Raw genomic sequence first — 21,306 nt, forward strand, 5'->3', positions numbered from 1 at the left:
TTATCATTGAGCCACATTTCAAGTGAATTTGGTATCAGTGTATATTCTATTGCGTTTCACTATCAATTCTAGTTGGTCTAGCGAGGCCTATACTTGTAGTTCACAAGTGAAATATTAAATACTGATATTTGCTGCCTTGAAGCAAATAAAGGCTTTGGTTTGGCAAATGGACAATACAATGCTTACCGAGTTAGGCCTTTTCTACCATCAGCACATATTTCATGTCACTCCCTTGTTCAACTACATGACTTGTGCTCAACAGCCTTACCACAGGCTACCATAAAATAACATACCAGTTGAAATCAAGAGGACTTAAAGTTAAGAGTAGCAGAAAACAGCATTTGCAGCAAGCCACTAACAAAATACAAAACAAATAAAAATACAAACAAGACATCAAAATCAAATCAAAAACTGGAGAAATAATAAAAGCAACAAACTGTAACCTCTGGACTTAAAATCCCACCTCTTAGATGTAACACAATTTATTCAAACCGCAAGAGTATGTTTCACTGCACTGAATACAAAATAACCTCTCATTTAGTAACAGTTACCACAGCAACAACAGAATCAGTCAACCAAATATTTTCTGGAGGAGCGAGGAAATGGGTGTGACTAAAATAACAAAAAGAAAAGTAAATGTAAAAGAGTATGAGGAAATTCCATAAATGAAAACTGTCATTGTAAAAAGAAAACTGCAGCTAGATACAGGTAACTGCCAAAATAAAGGAAATACCAATGTCTTAATAGGGCGTTGGGCCACGACGAGCCGCCAGAACAGCTTCAATGCCCCTGGGCATAGATTCTACAAGTGTCTGAAACTCTTTTGGAGGGATGCAACACCATTCTTCCACAAGAAATTCCATAATTTGGTGTTTTGTTGATGGTGGTGAAAAAGGCCGTCTCAGGCGCCGCTCCAGAATCTCCCACAAGTTTTCAATTGAGTCGAGATCAGAGGGGTATACTACAAAGCAGGATCAATGAGATAGCCAGCTCTCTTTGATAAACAACCAGAAATAATGATTGATTTTCTGGTTCATTAAGACAGTTAAACTTAAGATATGCGTTTTTGGTTGTTGAGTCAATTAGACCATGCCCATATCAAGCGTATCTTTCTAAAAAATGTTATTTCAGAACATTTACACAAGTTAGCTGGCTAACTCCTTGATCATGCTTTGTAGTATACCCTTCTGGTAACTGACAGACACACCCACCCACACTAAACCCTCTACGCACCTTTGACACCCCTTTTCTAGCCATGTTAGCCAAAGTAATGGTCAACTGGGCATGTTTACATTTAAGTCATTTAGCAGACGCTCTTATCCAGAGCGACTCACAAATCCTATCCCGTTTATACATGACGGGATAGGATGTTAATTGCTTAATTAACTCAGGAAACACGCGTGTGGAAGCACCTGCTTTCAGGGTTCTAAATTCAAATGTTTCATTGGTAACTTAAAGTTGGGAGCACCAAATTAAATTTAGGAGCACCAGAAAAGTTGATTGAGATTGGGCCTATATTGCTACATTTTCACAGGCAGACCAATTCTGATATTTTTTCCACCTATTGTTCTTTTGATCAATCACATCAGATCTTTTCACATCAGATCTTTTTCAGAGCTGATCTGATTGGTCAAAAGACCAATTAGTGAAAAAAAAAAATCTGAATTACGCAGCCTATGAATTCTAGCTACTTCTGAAGCACGTTGTGCCCTAGAAACTAATATGGAACACTGTAAACACATTTGTTTATTATAAAAGCTAAAATGATGATACGAATACCTGTCATTAAAGTAATTTGTGGAATATTAATTGTCTACATATTGTGTAAAAGCAGCATTTTCCTATTGAGATGCATACATAGAAAATTGTACACAGTCTCTTTAAAAACATGAGGTTTGTGATGTTGACATGCAAGAGATCTGTCATTTATTCACTGCTATGATCACTGATCTCCTGAAGAAGCTACCCCTTTTCCTTTCTTTCTGTGCCCCCAAATGCTTGGATATACTGGTAAAGTTACCAGGTTGTTAGCTAGCTAGCGAACAAGGTAACATGACTGAACAAAGTATAAACAAATGGTTAACAACGTCGACGCATGAGTAGTTTTAGAACGGCCCACGACATGGTTTATGAATCTAAAATGCAGTCCCGGCGATCCGCTCGGCTATAGGAAGATAAAAATGTTGTGCCTGTAAAATTGGTCAGATCTTTTGACCCGGTTGAGCTAGAAGCAAGCTGTTTTCACTGTTGTAATAGTGCAACCATGATGCTAGCGAATCTGACTTTAGAGCCCTGCCTGCTTTCAATATACTTTATTTCATTTACTCAAGTGTTTCCTTTATTTTGGCAATTACTAGTATATACCAGTATTCAAACAAGATCTCGCTCATGTCATTCTGTATCAAATCTGAATAGGTATTCTTTCAAAATACTTTGTCTGCATAGGCAACAGGTCCACCGACAGCGAGGCTCAACAACCCACAGTTCCCATGTGGAAGTCAGTGGATCCCAAGATCCTTTAATTTTATTGCCTTTCTCTGAGCCCCTTCTTCAAAGTACTGCAGTCAGAAAGCCTTGGAGCACCAGATGAGAGGCCATGTCCATTCCTCACTCTTCTGAGAGAAACCACACCACGCAACAAGTCTTATACAATGTAAAGGGCACGGGACACAGTGGCCATCCTGTTAGTCTGTCTTTAGCCCTGGGAGTGAAACAGCCATCTCCCTGAGAGAGGCAGTCACCAGCCAGGTATGTATCCCCAGACTCCCCTTACTCCACAGAGGCGTTGCTGCTGGCCTTGACCACGGACCCGGCCCGGCTGATCTGCAGCCAGGGCAGCTTGGCACAGTTCTTGAAGAGCTGCTCGATGGCGATGTGACGAACATGCAGTTCCGACACCAGTGAGTCTTTTTCCTGCACAGCCACTGTCAGCTCCTCAAACACCTCTGTAGAGGGGAGAGGAAACAGAGCAGAGATTAGTACAGTGCAGGGTCTCTCTCTTAGGGATGTTACAGTGACAGTATTACCGCCACACCGACGGTCACGAGTCATGCTAACAGTCAAATTCCACGTGACCGTTTAGTCACGGTCTCCAAGCTCTGATGCTGCCGATGGTCATTAGTAGCCTACCAAACTTGCTAACTGCCTGGTACTCAGCACTCTATTGTCCCTCTAATCACTCTGACATCAATGCAAATGTAATCAGAAATTCATATCAAACACTTCATAAAAGCCCATGAGCTTACGTTGCGCAACTTTTCTATAGGCTATGCAATTGCGTGAGAAAACAGAGTTGATGGCCTGTATTAAAAATAAGAGGATCCATCAGCTTTCTATAGGCTATGCCTACTATATTTATTTCTCAACGTTCCTAATATTAAGCACATTGCTTCGCTTTTTTATTTAATTTAACAAGGCAAGTCAGTTAAGAACAAATTCTTATTTACAATGATGAACCTCGTTCAGGGGCAGAACGACAGAATTTTACCTTGTCAGCAACCTTTTGGTTACTGGCCCAACACTCTAACCACTAGCCTACCTGCCGCTTTACAACAGGAGTATAGCCTACCTGGCTGGCATGAAAATGAACCACAGGAAAAGCGTACTTCATTCACTATTTAAGTCCATAGATTACATATTTGTTCCCCCTGACCCTGTTTTCTGAGACAGGTACATGATAATGGTCCATTTTAGATCAAAACTAATTTCACAGATATATGTAAAGACAAGATTAAATGAAGAATAGTCTGATGGGTGTCACTATTAGCCTATCACTTGAGAATGATGTATTATCACTTGTGAATGATGCCCAGCGTGTGCAGTAAGGCAAGAAACAGTGCATGCCTTTTTTTTCTAATCATAGTTGCACACCTCATGTAGCCTAGCCCATAGGCCTATATGTTTTGACAAGCTTTGAATCACAACTAAAGTGCCCAAATAACTTTTAAAATTAAGCACATTAATCCGCTTTACAACAGGTGGGTGTAGAGCCTACCTGGCATACATAGGCGGCGCATGAGTGAGCTTCAAGTTTGGGGAAGATCATTTTCACCATAAAAATGCACCTTTGTAATAAAGCATTACACGCATAATTGCATTTGTGGTCACTTTTAAGAATGATGGTTTCCCGCAGTATGCTCATTGCTGCGCTTATAATGTGAAGGAATAGCCTTATAGTTTATCAACATTTTAAGCTAAACGTTCTGATCGGTTGCATCAGCCTCATTGCTTTTAAAAAGTTTTTTTTAAATGCGAGTGGTTGCATTAATTTGGGATCTATCGCATCCCACAACTGTCCCAGACCATATTTGGAATATTTATTTATCTATCACACAGAATGTCAACTTTTGTACTATGGGGGATAGTAAATTGACATAGGCTAGAGCTTTTGCTGTTTGTTAGGCCTACTCATCTTGTTGGCTGACAAAAAATAAGTGTACAGTTCTTCAATACGTGCCTCGGAATTTGATAGGCACATACGCAGTTGCGTCCCCGATGTGTCGGTCTTCACTTGCAGCCTACTTTGGAGCTGACATGGCTGTGAGAAGGTCGCGATCACGTGACGGGCATTGGCTAATAAGAATTTAGATATGAGAGAGCCATGTGAGTGAGGTACTTCGGAGCACCGCGATTAGCAGCCGGGAGAAGGGAATTATAATTATCATATTCAGCCCAGGGGCACAGCGGCCACTGGCCGCAAAAGGCATGGAGGTTGCCGCTGGGAAATTCAAGGATTTATCAAGTTCCTGTCAAATTGTGAATAAGAGACTGATGAAGTGAGTGCAGTCTGCGCATGAAACAAAGCAGAGCTCATGCCTTTCATGCAACTTTTTTTCAAATTATCATTAGTCACATCATGCAGCCTTATAATGTATGAAAAATCAAAACATAGAGCCCAACATTTGTATCACAACTAAAGTTAAATAGCTCAAAATTAAGCATATAGAGGACCTGTTTCTTTGTTAACCTCTCAACACAGAATAGCCACGTGTGCACTCCCTCATAAATTGCATGGAGAAAATATACTTTCTATTTCATTCAGCTATGTTAAATTTTATTCTTCATACTATAGAATAAAATAAAAGAATGCTACGGAATTCTAAGCAAATCTTGTCTGCTAAATGAATTAGTGTAGCCCACAGCCATACGGCATATCCAGATCAGGTCCTAACATAAGGACAACTCAGAGGACGCTATCTGCTCTTCTGAAATAGACTAATTTTTTTTCAAATCATGTTTTTTAGACCGGTCTAAAATAAATCATAGATTTATTGTGATGGTGATGTAGGTTATATTAAATTGATTTACACTTTTTTTAAATGTAGATGTTCCAAAGGTCTGCATCAGTGGCTTGTAAGCTATGCGTGGAAGCCAGGAGATGCTAAACATGTTTATGTTAATTTACAGTCAATTACAGTGAGACCGGCAGTTACAGCTTAAGTCGGAAGTTTACATACACCTTAGCCAAATACATTTAAATTCAGTTTTTCACAATTCCTGACATTTAATCCACGTAAAAATTCCCGGTTTAAGGTCAGTCAGGACCACCACTTTATTTTAAGAATATGAAATGTCAGAATAATAGTAGAGAGAATTATTTATTTCAGCTTTTATTTCTTTCATCACATTCCCAGTGGGTCAGAAGTTTACATACACTCAATTAGTATTTGGTAGCATTGCCTTTAAATTGTTTAACTTGGGTCAAACGTTTTGGGTGGTCTTCCACAAGCTACCCACAATAAGTTGGGTGAATTTTGGCCCATTCCTCCTGACAGAGATGGTGTAACAGTCAGGTTTGCAGGCCTCCTTGCTCGCACACGCTTTTTCAGTTCTGCCCACAAATTTTCTATAGGATTGAGGTCAGGGCTTTGTGATGGCCACTCCAATACCTTGACTTTGTTGTCCTTAAGCCATTTTGCCACAACTTTGGAAGTATGCTTGGGGTCATTGTGCATTTGGAAGACCCATTTGCGACCAAGCTTTAACTTCCTGACTGATGTTTTGAGATGTTGCTTCAATATATCCACATAATTTTCCTGCCTCAGGATGCCATCTATTTTATGAAGTGCACCAGGCCCTCCTGCAGCAAAGCACCCACACAACATGATGCTGCCACCCCCGTGCTTCACGGTTGGGATGGTACTCTTCGGCTTGCAAGCATCCCCCTTCTTCCTCCAAACATAACGATGGTCATTATGGCCAAACAGTTCTATTTTTGTTTCATCAGACCAGAGGACATTTCTCCAAAAAGTGCAATCTTTGTCCCCATGCGCAGTCGCAAACCGTAGTCTGGCTTTTTTATGGCAGTTTTGGAGCAGTGGCTTCTTCCTTGCTGAGCGGCCTTTCAGGTTATGCCGATATAGGTCTCGTTTTACTGTGGATATAGATACTTTTGTACCGGTTTCCTCCAGCATCTTCACAAGGTCCTTTGCTGTTGTTCTGGGATTGATTTGCACTTTTCGCACCAAAGTACATTCATCTCTAGGAGACAGAACGCGTCTCCTTCCTGAGCGGTATGACGGCTGCGTGGTCCTGTGGTGTTTATACTTGCGTACTATTGTTTGTACAGATGAACGTGGTACCTTCAGGCATTTGGAAATTGCTCCCAAGGATGAACCAGACTTGTGGAGGTCTACAATATTTTTTGGAGGTCTTGGCTGATTTCTTTTGATTTTCCCATGATGTCAAGCAAAGATGCACTGAGTTTGAAAGTAGGCCTTGAAATACATCCACAGGTACACCTCCAATTGACTCAAATGATGTAAATTAGCCTATCAGAAGCTTCTAAAGCCATGACATCATTTTCTGGAATTTTCCAAGCTGTTTGAAAGGCACAGTCAACTTAGTGTATATAAACTTCTGACCCACTGGAATTGTGATAGTGAATTTTAAGTGAAATAATCTGTATACAATTGTTGAAAAAATTACTTGTGTGATGCACAAAGTAGATGTCCTAACTGACTTGCCAAAACTATAGTTTGTTAACAAGACATTTGTGGAGTGGTTGAAAAACGAGTTTTAATGTCTCCAACCAAAAGTGTATGTAAACTTCCGACTTCAACTGTATTTGCTTGACAATCACCAGCCACAGCCCTACTCTCTCACAAAAACACACACACAGAGCAAAGAGATCAATGCAGGCCAAGGACCACACACCCAGAAATCAAATCAAACAGATTAAGCAGAAGGTGCAGACAGCGATGACAACGCAGTACTACCAATACATAACACCACCTCACAAAGACACAACGTCACATCAAAGACACACCAGCATAGAAGAGATGCAAGAAAACACTAATGAGGCACATTCAGTTCCATCCATTTATGGACATTTACAAGCATTTAAAACAAGAGACTTAAAACCCATGCATGCACTAAAGCACTCCTCTATAGATGATTAATGCAAAGGAATAATTTAGACATCTGTTCACAGTTAACTTCAATAGATGGCTATGAAAGTGTCTCTTACTTTGAATCTGTAGCAGCAGCTGCCCATTCAGCTGGTGAAGCTCGTCCACACTCATTTTAATCACTGGAAGATAAAACACACAGATTGGGTCACAAAACAAGAGCAACACAACATGGCATGTTTGATCAAATAAATGAACCAACTAAAGCAACTCCAGTCACTGGGGGGGATTCCGACCCGAGGTAAGCATGCATAAATGGAACGTAATTCCCCCTTTATGCACTTTTCACTCTACACGTATTCTGAACTATTAGTTTGGGGTGGATATCAAAGCAATTAAGGAGTCGCGGAGGTGTGTTTACAGATACACTGTATTCTGACCTTGACTTAATTCCCTCATAATTCCACCACCTTTACGTGCAATAAAATTATGAACAAGGTGGGGCAACCTGTCGGTTCCACATCTACTTCATTTTTTTACTGATAGAAATAACACCATTCTCCATGCAATAATTTACCAATTGATAAGAGCTAGGTGAATGTGTGAGCCGTTTGGCTAAGCGGGTTGAAAATATAAATTACAATTGTTGATCTATTTTACCTTTTGATTGCTAGAGACAAATGTGAAACCAATAATATGGCAGCAAACTGAAGCATATCAACATATCAGCTTTTTAACAGCGGAGTTTATGAAATGCTGGTATTATAACCTGAAGGGAAGGAATTTGGAGACCCAAGCTATAGAGCCTCACAGTGGAGGTGTCATAATACTCATAAAACCTAGCGGTCAAACAAGGAAATGGTTCCAATCATTTTCCCACCATACATTTTTTCCCCATACGACATTTTTAGAAACACTTAAAATAAGGGCTGTGTTTCGTGAAGGCTTACCCTGGCGTCATGTTTTGATAACCATGTAAATCTCTCTCGGACAAGGTGATTTATCAATATATTTGGCTCTATTTACTCTCAGATTAAAAAATGCTAATCCCTGCAAGCTTCTGCACGTCATCTCTAGCTGGCACCTTTGCTAACAGGTATGGTGTCAAGTTCTGAATTTTCCATTTAAAGAAATGTTGCCTATTTATTAATTACTACATTTAGAGAACATTAGATAGTTAATCCAGAGCTTCTTACCTTTTCCTCGATTTGGCAGTCTTATCCAGATCATCATGGCATTTGTAGTTCTTTATGATATGCTAATTAGCTGCTAATGTGGCTTTCATTTTGGGGGGTTGAATATATTGATAAAAAAAGTCACCTTGTCCTAGAGAGATTTACATGGTTATCAAAATGTCACGCCAGGGTAAGCCTACACGAAAAAACAGACCTTATTTTAAGTTTCTAAAATCCCCTATGGGAAAAATGGTGGGGAAATGATTGGAACCATTTCCCTGTTTGACCGCTAGGTTTTATGGGTATTATGACTTGTACTGTGGTACTCTATAGGCTTCTGTAGCCATGGCAAATGACAGTATAGCGCCAAAACTACCAAGTTGATTTATGACTTCTAGAATGGTTTAATTATACAGTTGAAATCAGAAGTTTACATACACCTTAGCCAAATACATTTAAACTCTGTTTTTGACAATTCCTGACATTTTAGCCTAGTAACAATTCCCTGTCTTAGGTCAGTTAGGATCACCGCTTTATTTTAAGAATGTGAAATGTCAGAATAATAGGAGAGAAAATGATATATTTCAGCTTTTATTTCTTTCATCACATTCCCAGTGTGTCAGAAGCTTACATACACTCAATTAGTATTTGGTAGCATTGCCGTTAAATTGTTTAACTTGGGTCAAACATTTGGGGTAGACTTCCACGAGCTTCCCACAATAAGTTGGGTGAATTTTGGCCCATTCCTCCTGACAGAGCTGGTGTACCTGAGTCAGGTTTGTAGGCCTCCTTGCTCACACAGGCATTTTCAGTTCTGCCCACAAATTTTCTATAGGTTTGAGGTCAGGGCTTTGTGATGGTCACTCCAATACCTTGACTTTGTTGAGCTTAAGCCATTTTGCCACAACTTTGGATGTATGCTTGGGGTCATTGTCCATTTGGAAGACCCATTTGCGACCAAGCTTTAACTTCTTAACTGATGTCTTGAGATGTTGCTTCAATACATCCACAATTTTCCTCATGATGCCTCATGATCTATTTTGTGAAATGCACCAGTACCTCCTGCAGCAAAGCACCCACACAACATGATGCTGCCACCCCCGTGCTTCACGGTTGGGATGGTGTTCTTCAGCTTGCAAGCTTCTCCCTTTTTCCTCCAAACATAACGATGGTCATTATGGCCAAACAGTTATATTTTTGTTTCATCAGACCAGAGGACATTTCTCCAAAAAGTACGATCTTTATCCCCATGTGCAGTTGCAAACCGTAGTCTGGCTTTTTTATGGCGGTTTTGGAGCAGTGGCTTCTTCCTTGTTGAGCAGTTTTTCAGGTTATGTCGATATAGGACTCATTTTACTGTGGATATAGATACTTTTGTACCCGTTTCCTCCAGCATCTTCACAAGGTCCTTTGCTGTTGTTCTGGGATTGATTTGCACCAAAGTACGTTCATCTCTAGGAGACAGAACACGTCTCCTTCCTGAGCGGTTTGACGGCTACGTGGTCCCATGGTGTTTATACTTGCATACTATTGTTTGTACAGATGAACGTGGTACCTTCAGCGTTTGGAAATTGCTCCCAAGGATGAACCAGTCCACAATTATTTTGGCTGATTTCTTTTGATTTCCCCATGATGTCAAGCAAAGAGGCACTGAGTTTGAAGGTAGGCCTTGAAATACATCCACAGGTACACCTCCAATAGGCTAATTTACATAATTTGAGTCAATCAGAAGCTTCTAAAGCCATGACATCATTTTCTGGAACTTTCCATGCTGTTTAAAAGGCACAGTCAACTTAGTGTATGTAAACTTCTGACCCACTGGAATTGTGATACGGTGAATTATAAGTTAAATAATATGTCTGTAAACATTTGCTTGAAAAATTACTTGTGTCATGGACAAAGTAGATGTCCTAACAAACTATAGTTTTGTCAAGTCGGTTAACAAGAAATTTGTTGTGTGGTTGAAAAACGAGTTTTAAATTACTCCAACCTAAGTGTAAGTAAACTTCCGACTTCAACTGTATGCCCAGACTTTTCACTGTATTTAACAAAATCGATAGTGTGTTAAATTGGGAGTCACCGTCAGTTATTCCCATATACATTTATAACTGTCACTTTAGTTTTAGTTTCCTTACATTTTGCATCATTCCATTCCATTGTTAGTTTACCTTTCTCTCCTCTCTCACGTTCGTGTGGTTGTTCCTGAGGATCGCTAGCAATAGTGGATCATATTAGGCTAACATATTACAAGTTGTGCAATAATTTGGGACATGTAGCCTATTTTAATCATTATGGAACGCAGACCATATGTAGCAGCAAACCTGGAGCATGTTTCATGATGGCTGGACTGTTGTCATCACAGTTCCATGATTAGTGCTGATTAGTCAGGTAGATATATAGGACTACTGATCAACCCCTATTGTACACTTCTCACCTAATATTTCATGGATTGAACAATTTAATACGGCAACTTTCAGGATGAATCAAACTACTACTTTTGATTCAACAATATATTGTGTGCAAAGGCTCTCCAAACTGGGAAAAACAACATTCTAACCCTAAATAATATACATGATCAGAGTATTTATTTATTTTTTATCTACCAATTGGTGCTGAAAAGGACACGAATGTGTGTATTACATGGCTTTCTTTCATTGATCCGTAATATTCGGAGGAATCGAGAAAAGTCTATCGAGACAATTAGAATTAAAAGGTAAACCAAATTTAAAGGGATGGCTTTAGCTAAATGTACTGAAAACCCTATAGAATGAAAACACCACTAAATCTTTGGACAGCAAGTAGGAGGGTTTTCAGCTGTTGAATTACATATATTCAGCGTGCACAAGGGAACCACACCTGCAAAGCCCGTTACGCACCTGCATAAGGTAGGTCTGAATACCAACTACTGAGAAGTGCATAGAAAAGGCGTACATTTCTTAAGTCTGAATCGGGCCTTTGTTGCATAGCAACAACAAACTACGCAGAAACAGAGAGAGAAAAGCTAAGGGTCTGAAAGTTACTGTCATAATTTACAAAGGAATGGAATTCTATAAACAACCTGAAAGCGCCAGCGTCCTTGAGAGATTCATCCTCTCTCCAAGAGGGCGTGTAGCAGGCACAAACAAACCTGGTGCTGTGACAGGGCATGGAGAACCCAAGGACACTTTATGAGGTAGGACTAAGAAGAACTTTTCTCTGGACAAAGAGAGAGTGTGGTGGTGTGGGGAAAGGAGGGAGAGTGGTGGCTGAAGAGGAATGTGTGAGGATGTACTAAAAACTGGGCCCTGGCCTGCGTCACTACATTGTCTTGTCCGCCATTAATGAGTAGGGGAAATGGAAGAGATAGCAGACTCCATATAACAAAGATCACAGAGAACAGATAAGAGAGGAAAGAAAGGGGTGCGTTGCATCCCATCTGTTTCCCTCCCTTTTCAACATCCCTCCTCCCATTCAATGCCAGTCTTCAGAGGCTCTGGTCTCGCGTGGTCCTATCTCCAAATACACGTCTTTGTCACGCCTCCCTCGGAGGTCTGAGGAATTTTGTATTCCAAAAACGTGTTGAATGGTCCGCGGCAAAATTTTTATTGGATGTTATCTTTCAAGAACCCTCCCCCACACGCCCGTAGAAGGGGTGATGTGTTTTATGTGCATCACTGTTTTCCGTCCGGGTAGTTGTTGTCTATTCTAGTTTAAAGTTATCAAGTGTGGCCAACATTCTGCGATTTATATTTATTGAAATTGAAAGTGGATTACACTGGTAAAGTCAAACGTCACAAAACGTTTTAAGCCACTCTGGTGACTTCTCCATTCGTCTCAATTTGTTCTGTCCACATAGCTGCGCTTTGCTGACACTGAAAATATCTTGAAGATTGCCCATTACTTAGATTTTTTTTAAGGACCCAAAAAACAAGGCAGTGGGAGTAGCTATTCAAGTAAGTAAATACATTTTTATTTTATTTTTTATGTTAAACTATTCATTATTAGCTAGATAGCTGGCTACAACAACGACTTTGTAGGCTAAATGTCATCAGCTAGCTAACTATCTTGATGTAATCATTGTCAATTAAAAACAGCCTCCAAATGCATTTGTAGATAACAGTTATAGAAGTAGTTGTCACAACACCAGAATTTTGACTTCGATACCGCTACCAGGTTGAGTATCACAATACTCAATATCGTCACAATACTCCATACCAAAACCACGCCAAAAAAAGAAGGCACAAAATTGCAATTGGTCCAGACAGATAAACTTAGCTACTGCTCTGTTCAACTGTCTTGCATCTTTTGAGTTCAATATCATTACATTAAAAAAAAAAATCAGAGACAGTCATGTATGCATCAATGAATCAATTATACAAATATACAATCAATTTGACTTTGTTTTTACCAAATCTAACTACATAATGGTAATCATTTATTTGAATGGTAAATCTCTATTGATAAACTGGGTAAATCAAGATGTTGCCTAGGCCTGTCCACAATACAGATGAATGCATATTCAATAGGTGTGTGCATGTATTGAGTTGAGCTTGTTTTGGCTGATTTCATGGGGCTACAGATGAAACAATCTTTTCCCCTTCCAGTTGGGACTTAATTTTATTGTACTGATCAACAACATTTGCATAAAATATCATATTTGGGAGAGATGTGAGAGAGACTGAATAAGTGCATGAAAAGTTTTTGTGGGCAATCAACTTTGAAATTGGCATATTTTGCATTATGGTTAGCAAGGAAAGTTAGCCTACAAAGCTGGAAGCTACCAGTATCTTCTTCCATTTTTAAAGTATTTTAGCCTATATAGACATTGTTTTGCGAACAGTAATTAACAGTCCCAACATTTCTACATGCCGTGTCGCATTACTCAAGAGTTAGCTCCCCTCATGCTGCACAAAGTTAACATGATGCAGCTCAGATTCCCAGTGCAGGCTAGCAATGAGTAAGTGGAGCATGCACGGTGCGAGCTATAATAAGGGGTTGACTGCTCTGATAGACAGGCTTGATCTGTGAGACACATTTGACAGAAGTACCTGAAGCAACAAAAATTATAGTACCGAACCACTTTTCATGTTCTAGTATCAAAAAAGTACCGAAATTTCAGTATACCGTGCAACACTACATGAGAGGGTGAAATTGCAGCTCCAGCTACAGTAAAGGGAGTGTGTAGGCTACTGGAAAGGGCAGGTCATTTTGTGGGAGGATATTATGAAAAGATTCTCCAGTTCCAGAGGGGAAAACTTTGAGGACAGAGAGATAATAGCAACATCATATTCAGTGCTGTCTAATTTAAATAAAATGAAGACTGTTTCTTGTGATGTTTTCTGTCCTCAGACATGGAAAGCTGTAAAAGCCTGTTTGCATATGAAGAGAGGTCCCAATGAATGTCACAAGAAACTAAGGGTATATCCTATATGCCATTGGTTATGCGTGTAGGCCTATGTTAGCAAATGTGTATATGTGGTATACAAAAATAGTGAAACATCACACAATGTATAAACCTATTTCAATTGGAGCAGGACAACCCTGCTGGAGGTCTGCTGGGTGTAGCAGGGTTCTGTTTCAGCCCAGCATTAACACACCAGGATTCAACTTATCAAATCTAAAGAGTTCATAATCAAGTGTGCCATTGCTGGGCTGGAATAGAAGTCTGCTCACCCAGTAGATCAGGGATCAGTTGAGCAAGGTTGGCCACCGCTTGTATGGAGTTTTTTTGGTTCACCTGAAATTATGCTTTAGTAATAATAGCTGACATGTTACTACTCAATTATCTATTGTTATTTAGACTAAGATGTCTAATCTTTACATACAAGTTCACGTATGTGTACATTTTGAAGCGATGAAGTGTTGATTCTTTGAAGTGAAGCGAGTGTTTGAACTTGTTTTAATTCTTAAACTATTATTCAAAATGAACTAATGTCAATGTTGATTAACCACATCACAATCCTGCAATAAAGAGGGGAAAGGGTTCTGTCTCTAACATGTCGGTGTTGTATTCTAAAATGTTGTAAGATCTCCAATCTGTTTTATTTGATTGTCACTCTCTCTCAGTATATCAGCTCTGTGAATCCAATCTGCAGCTTATCATATGGCATGCATCGCCAATACAGCAATAAGCCTACAGTATGATGACATTACTGGCCTTATGGGCATCTGATGCAGAGATTAGCTACACTCACACATTGTTTACAAGTTAAACTAAACTAAGCTCTCAATTTCAACTGATACCATAACAATAGACGATGTATAGGAGGCCAACCATATACCAGACGCTGTACATGCCTTTTAAGCGCTGACATATAACATTCAGTGCAAATCCAACCCTTGTAATTTAGTTACAGTATATAAAAATAAGGAGATGACAATTAGGCTACTGGAGATCAGCATTACAGTTAACATTTAATGAGGTTAATTTAATTTAATTCATTTGAGCAAAATTGCATTTCCCTTAGAGATACAATACATGGTTGCTCTATGTATCACTGACCCTGGATAAGCTAGCAACTGGCCTAACACAGCTAGCCTTTCAGATCAATAATATGCTTATTCACATTTTGTTGGCTATATAGTAGCTAGCTAGCTAGTTATACCTAGGTAGTTTACAAGGTTGGCTGACTTTTCTCAAAACGAACCTCATCGTGGCTAGCTACTTGTCCCTAATGCTAGCCTTTACAGCCAAATATCACTTCAGAAATGTCAAAATATTGATATGGCCAGCATTGTAGACCATTTCTCACCTCTTGCTGCAGCTTTAGCTCATCTCGAAATAACAGTGAAATGCTGTGAAAACCAGTGTGCTGCAAAAACGGTTCTAAAATGTTTTGTCACCAGTGCTTGTTTTGTTGAAATGTTTAGTCCTCACACACTGCTGCTCCTAGAGCACTAATCTGGTGAGCATCTTCGGAGCAGCCACCCAAACAAGACATTTGATTGGTTTGACGTGTTGCGAGGCGTCACAGATTTACGGCGGGTTCTGACCCCTCTTTAGAGGATTTCTTCCATGGAACTTCCCCAGGCTTCCCATTTTAGGGAAGCCTAGTTCACGAGGAGCCTATAGAGGCTCAGAAACCAGCTAAATAACACTCTGGCTATAGTCTGACTTATCTACCCTTCTCCTAAAATGGTGCACTCTTTCCGCGAGGCTCCATCTAGCCACGCTTATGTTACACCAATGCAATGCTTTTAATCCATGGGGGGAGTGAACGAAAGCACACTTCTGGAGAATAGAGGGGTAGAGAGAATCTGACCACAACCAGTGTGGTGTTTTAGGAATGGAGGAAGGCTAGTTACTGTTTGTGGTGTAAAGTAAATGAGGCTGACTGCGAACTCACACTCGTCTCCTCTGTGACCATTGTTTGAATGCAGTGTCTGGTGGTCTCCTCCAGAAGACTGGCTGTGGCTGCAGTGAAGAAGGCCCCTCCTCCCTGTGACCCCCCACAGGGCCCCGAGGCCGCGCACGTCCTCCAGTAGCCCCAGCTCCTCGTTCGAGTGGCACTCCAGCATGCCCGTGGCGTAGTCCGGCAGCCCTCCTGCCCCCATCCCCTGGTTCCAGCGTGGGGTGTAGCGGGGCACCTGGGTGTCCGACTGGGGCAGTAGTTTACGGTCTCCATTCTGGCTGTAGCAGAGGAGCTGGTGCTTGCCCCCCCGGCGGCCAGGACTCCCCTCTGAGCTGACAGAGTCTTTGTTCTGAGCGTACTGCACGATGCGGCTGATCTTCTGGCTAAGGGCCAGCTTCATGCCCTCGTAGGGACTGCGGGAGACCTTGGAGCGGGACAGCTTCTGGTTGGCAATGAGGTGGTACTTCTCAAAACACTCCCGGTGGCCTCGTAGGGATTTGGTGTGCAGGAGGGTGGCATGAGACACACCTGGAGGGAGGGAGAGAGCAATCAGTTAAAGAAGACAATTAGTTACATGTTCTGTTTGGCAATCAATGCTATATGTACATCAAAGCATTTGATACATTGCTAGGAAACAGAGGGCTAAGAACTGAAATGAGGTACTGTTGGCTTTGCTCTTTTTTCAAAGTCAAGCCACTAAAGATATTTGTCTTCTTTTTTTGTAATTCTTACCCCCTTTATCGCCCCAATTTCGTGATTACGATCTTGTCTCATTGCTGCAACTCCCCAACGGGCTCGGGAGAGGCGAAGGTCAAGTCATGCACCCTCCGAAACATGACCCGCCAAGCCGCACTTCTTAACACGGAAGCCAGCTGCACCAATGTATCGGAGGAAACACCGTTTAGCTAACAACCGAGTGTCAGCCTGCAGGCGCCCGGCCCGCCACAAGGAGTCTCTAGAATGCGATGCGCCAAGTAAAGTCCACCTGGCCAAACCCTCTCCTAACCCGGATGACGCTGGGCCAATTGTGTGCCACCCTATGGGACTCCCAGTCATGGCCGGTTGTTACACACCCTGGGATCGAACCCCAGGCTGTAGTGACGCCACAACACTGCGATGCAGTGCCTTAGACCGCTGCGCCACTCGGGAGGCACCACTGCATATTTAAATGATTTCCTGCTCTAGATGTTTTTCTCAAAGGACATAAAACTATAAACGGTTTTACAGTACTAACCTATTTCTTTTTTTTTCTTTTTGAATGAACCTATTGAAGGCAGCCTAAAAGGCCCTAATTTAACACACCTGATTCTACTAATTATCTGCTCAACAAGACCTTAACTAGCTGAATCAGATATGCTCAATTAGGGTTGGACCGAAAACCTACAGGACAGTAGATCTCCAGGAAAAGGGTAGGCCAGCCCTGGTCTAGGGGATAGTGGGCTTCTGAACCACGGAGAGAGCAGAGCTGGGAGAGATTTACCCATCTTAAATGGACAGATACCCACTAGGCTGAATTTTGTCAAGTAGGCTACCATCTTTGCAAAGATAAAAGCTTTGACATTACTTAAATCCTTCTGAAGAATCTCATTGAGTAACTATTTAAGAGAAGTTGCTCTGCTGTGGTGTGTGCTCTCCAGAGAGTGAGGGTATTTGAGTCATAATAACAGAGCCTCCAGCTTCCTCAGAGTGAGAGGATCACCTGGGATACCACAACATTTCCTAAACTCAGACTGCAAGAGGCCATTCACTCTCTAACCCACTTAACATACAGAAGAAATGCAGAATAATTTACCACATATACCACACCCAAAGTCAAAAACCACCTTAAAGTAACCTGGGGGCAGTGTTGTGGACTGGCAATGGTGTAAACACTGAATGCAGTGTGTGAGAACAAATTAGCAAGCAAGCTAGTGGGTGTGTTTGTACAAGCATTGTCTTCAGTATTTTTCCTCCTGGCCTACATTTCTATCACGCAGACAGACATGCTGGAACATGAAACTAGGGGATTAGTCAACGTCAAGACACAGTGAGAGGCAGTAAAGCGGATGCTCGTTAGGTAGGTTCACCGCACACACACCTCTAGGAAAGAGAGGAGATGTAAGAAGGCATATGACCACCAAATGACTAGCCTATTGAACTAGTCTTATACAATAACTCTAAATATGCAAAGTGAGGATTCAGCCCATATCAGTCATCAGAAAGCATTAGCCTCAACTTTAAGAAAAATGATTTAAAAAAGAGAGAGCACAAACTAAATCAGGTCAACATGATCAGGTCATTTCCTGGTGTGTTACATTAATGTCAGGGCCAACAACAGGAAGACACACTTAACTAAAGCCATATCCCAGAAAAAGAGGAAGACCTTCAGCCAGCCTAGCTCACTCACACAACGAGCAGCTTGGCTGCCTGTAACAGAATACAGAGAAAAGCAAGCAGGAAAGCATCAAGTTGTTCAACGCCGTAAGATTTAAGACACAATAGCTGACTTGCTTGTGTTAACCAACCCCATGACACACAAGGTAAAGTAAAAAAAAAAAAAACTAAACAAGCATACTGTGTTTAAGAACAATTTGGCCTATACAATCATTGTGTGTGTTTGTGTGGCTGTGTGTAAGAGAGAGAGAGTGTGTGTGTGTGTGTGTGTGTGTGTGTGTGTGTGTGTGTGTGTGTACCCTGAGCACTGAGAGACAGCTCTGTGGTGGATTAGTCTTATATACTTGAGGCTTGGATAGCTGACCTGGGACAGTGTTGTGTCTGTGTCGCTGGCTACAGAACATTCCCTAAAAACCCAACCTGCTCAGCAGTTACCAGGTTCTCCATAAGCCGCCCAGCCAAGAGCAATGCCTTAAGCCCGATCAGATAAATCAGGCATCGACTACTGACGGGTCTGTCCTATTTAAATTACAAATAAAATAAATTTAAAAAACAGTCCCAACGGTCAAATCACAGGCCCACAACCAGCAGTGTACCAGCCCAGAGCTAAGCAGCTATGGATATTGGCTAGCAATACTCTTTCTGTCACACAAACAGGAACACAAACACAATTCAGCGGTGAGTAAACATCTCAGACAGTGGCAGTCAACTCGTCAGGGAAATAAGCAGCAGCATAACACTGCAGCTGATGAGCAACAGGCGTGTGTGAACACAGAACACTGGCCTGTGAATCATCCTTTTGTTAGCTTTAGCACATCTTCGGTTCAAGCCGTTTACCTAGCCTTCAAAGAAACAAAGCCACAGAGCAGCCTCATCATCCAAGCATTGTGCAAAACATTCACCATGCCGTCAGAGTCAGACTCCTGTTTGAATGGTGTCTGAGTAAAAGCAAAGGGAGCATAGATAGCAGAGGAACGATCAGTGAGTAACTCCTGTTTGGATTGAACGCTGTCTAAGTAAAAGCTAAAAGGAACCATATATAGGGAAGGTAAATATTACATGAGGAATGATCTGTCATCATGCTATATGGTGAGTAAGTAACTCCAACCTGAAATGCTACAGCTAATCCCAGAGGCTAAGGAAGCAGAGAGAGACATGATCCATTCAGAATTCTGCGTTTTCCACACTGGATTTATTATTTATTTATTTTTTACACAGGGAAAAAATGTGTTGCATTCTGGAAAACGCAGGTGTACCGACCATGACACTCAATGTTTATATTTAAATAGACTCGCTGTGATTATTCGAAAAGTTTCATCCATCATCCAAAACACACGCTTTGTCTCTGCGGCAGTGCGGGACGGAAGATGTTGTCAGTGGCATTTTCGTTGCTAGGTACTGTATGTTTAAAACGCTGGAATTTTGAAGAAAAAAAAGCAATGACAAGTCAATTAACACAACAACAAAAAAACTATAAAAGGTTCTTTAACCTCTCCTAAATTGAAATGAAAGTGAGACAGACTGCGATTGCGACGGAGACTGTGACCGAGACAGAGATCGCAGCAACAGAAACAGCTAGGGTAGAAGAAAATGCTGTAGCTAATGCTAATCTCCCACAGAAATGGCTTCACATGAAGGAAAAAGTAGTACATGGTGTGTCAGGTAAACATATTGTATGTTTATGTGAGAAGTGTGGGAAAAAATTATTCCTTCACCACAGGCTGCGCAACCTATTAGAAAGGTGCATAAAAATGCCATGCAGATCGACCACAATGATGCAGTATTGCTTCAGAACGAAAATGTTTTGTAGTAACATAGGAAGAGGCAGAAAAGTAACAGACAACTCCAAAACTGTGCAACTGCGGACTGTATGGCAAAAGAGGAAATAGCAGAGAGCAAGTTTCCAGTGTTGATAGAGCTACAAAAATAAAAGCGTCTACCCTGCCATTCAGTCGGGTACCACCTACACACATCACTCCAGCATTGCGCAAATGCAAAACGCCATCGGTCAAACTAACTGAGAAGGGCATTCAGGAAATAGAACAGAGTCCGTATGTTGGAATAATCAGAGTTAAAATCTGTGACAGTTGTAGTCAAGAAGAAACTTGTGATGTTTGTGAGGTATGTGCATGAGGGCCAGGCGAAGACTGTGTTCTTAGCAAATGTAATGATACCGCATGGAGATGCCAAACAATCACAAATGCCATCCTAGCAACATTCTAATCAAAGGTTATTGATTTTAAAAAGATGGTGGGACTGGGCAGCGACAGGTCAAGTATCATGACTGGAAAAGGCACAGGGGTGGGTCAGACTGCGGGAAAGAAATCTGTACCAGCTCAAAGTGCACATCGTGTTGCACTTGTGTCCTCCAATGCATCAAAAGGCACAGAAAATTGCCTGACAGCTTCACAGCAATAACCCATTTCTTGCTGGATTTGCTTCCAATCATGGACATACTGAACCTGTTTTTCCATAAATAAAATGTGTCTCTTGCACACATCAAGCCGATGGTTGCGGCAACCAGGACCGCCCTACAATATATCTCAGACAGACAGATGAGACCGCTGCCAACCCCGGTTACTACAAAAGCCACAAACTCCTCTTCAGCGGGGATGGCAAAGTGTGCACGCACAGACTTCATCTCGCACCTTATCCAGGGCCTTAATGACAGATTCGCAGAAGATGATCTGAGACATCTCTCTTGCATGGAAAACTTCTAAACCCTGCCAATCTACCCGACAATGACCGAGACCTTACCCAGCACGGAGCTCCTGAACTCGTCTATGCAATAGCTACAAATATATTCTACCGATGTCCTGTCGCAGGAATTTACCCAGGTCAAATGTGTTTATGCTAAAATGTCTTTGTTAAAAAGGAAATTAATATTTATTTAATATTGCGATGAATACAGTTTTGTGCAATCTATGTTTTTTTCCCCATGCGCCTCACTCTCACTCACAGCCCCCATCCCCTCCCAATGGAGCAGTTTCCACAATTCCCGCTGTAATAGTTACATCAACATATAGCTATAAAATATATTTGTTTAATAGGCAATGTTTAATAATATTATGATGAATT

The 21,306-nt window shown here is 41.2% G+C and overlaps 1 protein-coding gene across 1 annotated transcript in view; it reads right to left on the bottom strand.

Annotated features, from left to right (window-relative positions):
- Positions 1-832: 832 nt before the first annotated feature.
- The window catches only part of LOC120057072 (protein EURL homolog), a 61,383-nt gene continuing 40,909 nt past the window's right edge, over positions 833-21,306 (bottom strand). The window contains exons 3-5 of the mRNA XM_039005462.1: positions 15,850-16,383; positions 7,469-7,531; positions 833-2,945 (exon numbers count right to left, since the gene is read on the bottom strand). Of these exons, the coding sequence (XP_038861390.1) occupies positions 2,770-2,945; positions 7,469-7,531; positions 15,850-16,383 (773 nt within the window). The 3' untranslated portion in view covers positions 833-2,769. The remainder of the gene's footprint in view (positions 2,946-7,468; positions 7,532-15,849; positions 16,384-21,306) is intronic.

This window comes from Salvelinus namaycush, chromosome 12 (genome assembly GCF_016432855.1).
Source record: "Salvelinus namaycush isolate Seneca chromosome 12, SaNama_1.0, whole genome shotgun sequence".
Lineage (NCBI taxonomy): Eukaryota > Metazoa > Chordata > Actinopteri > Salmoniformes > Salmonidae > Salvelinus > Salvelinus namaycush.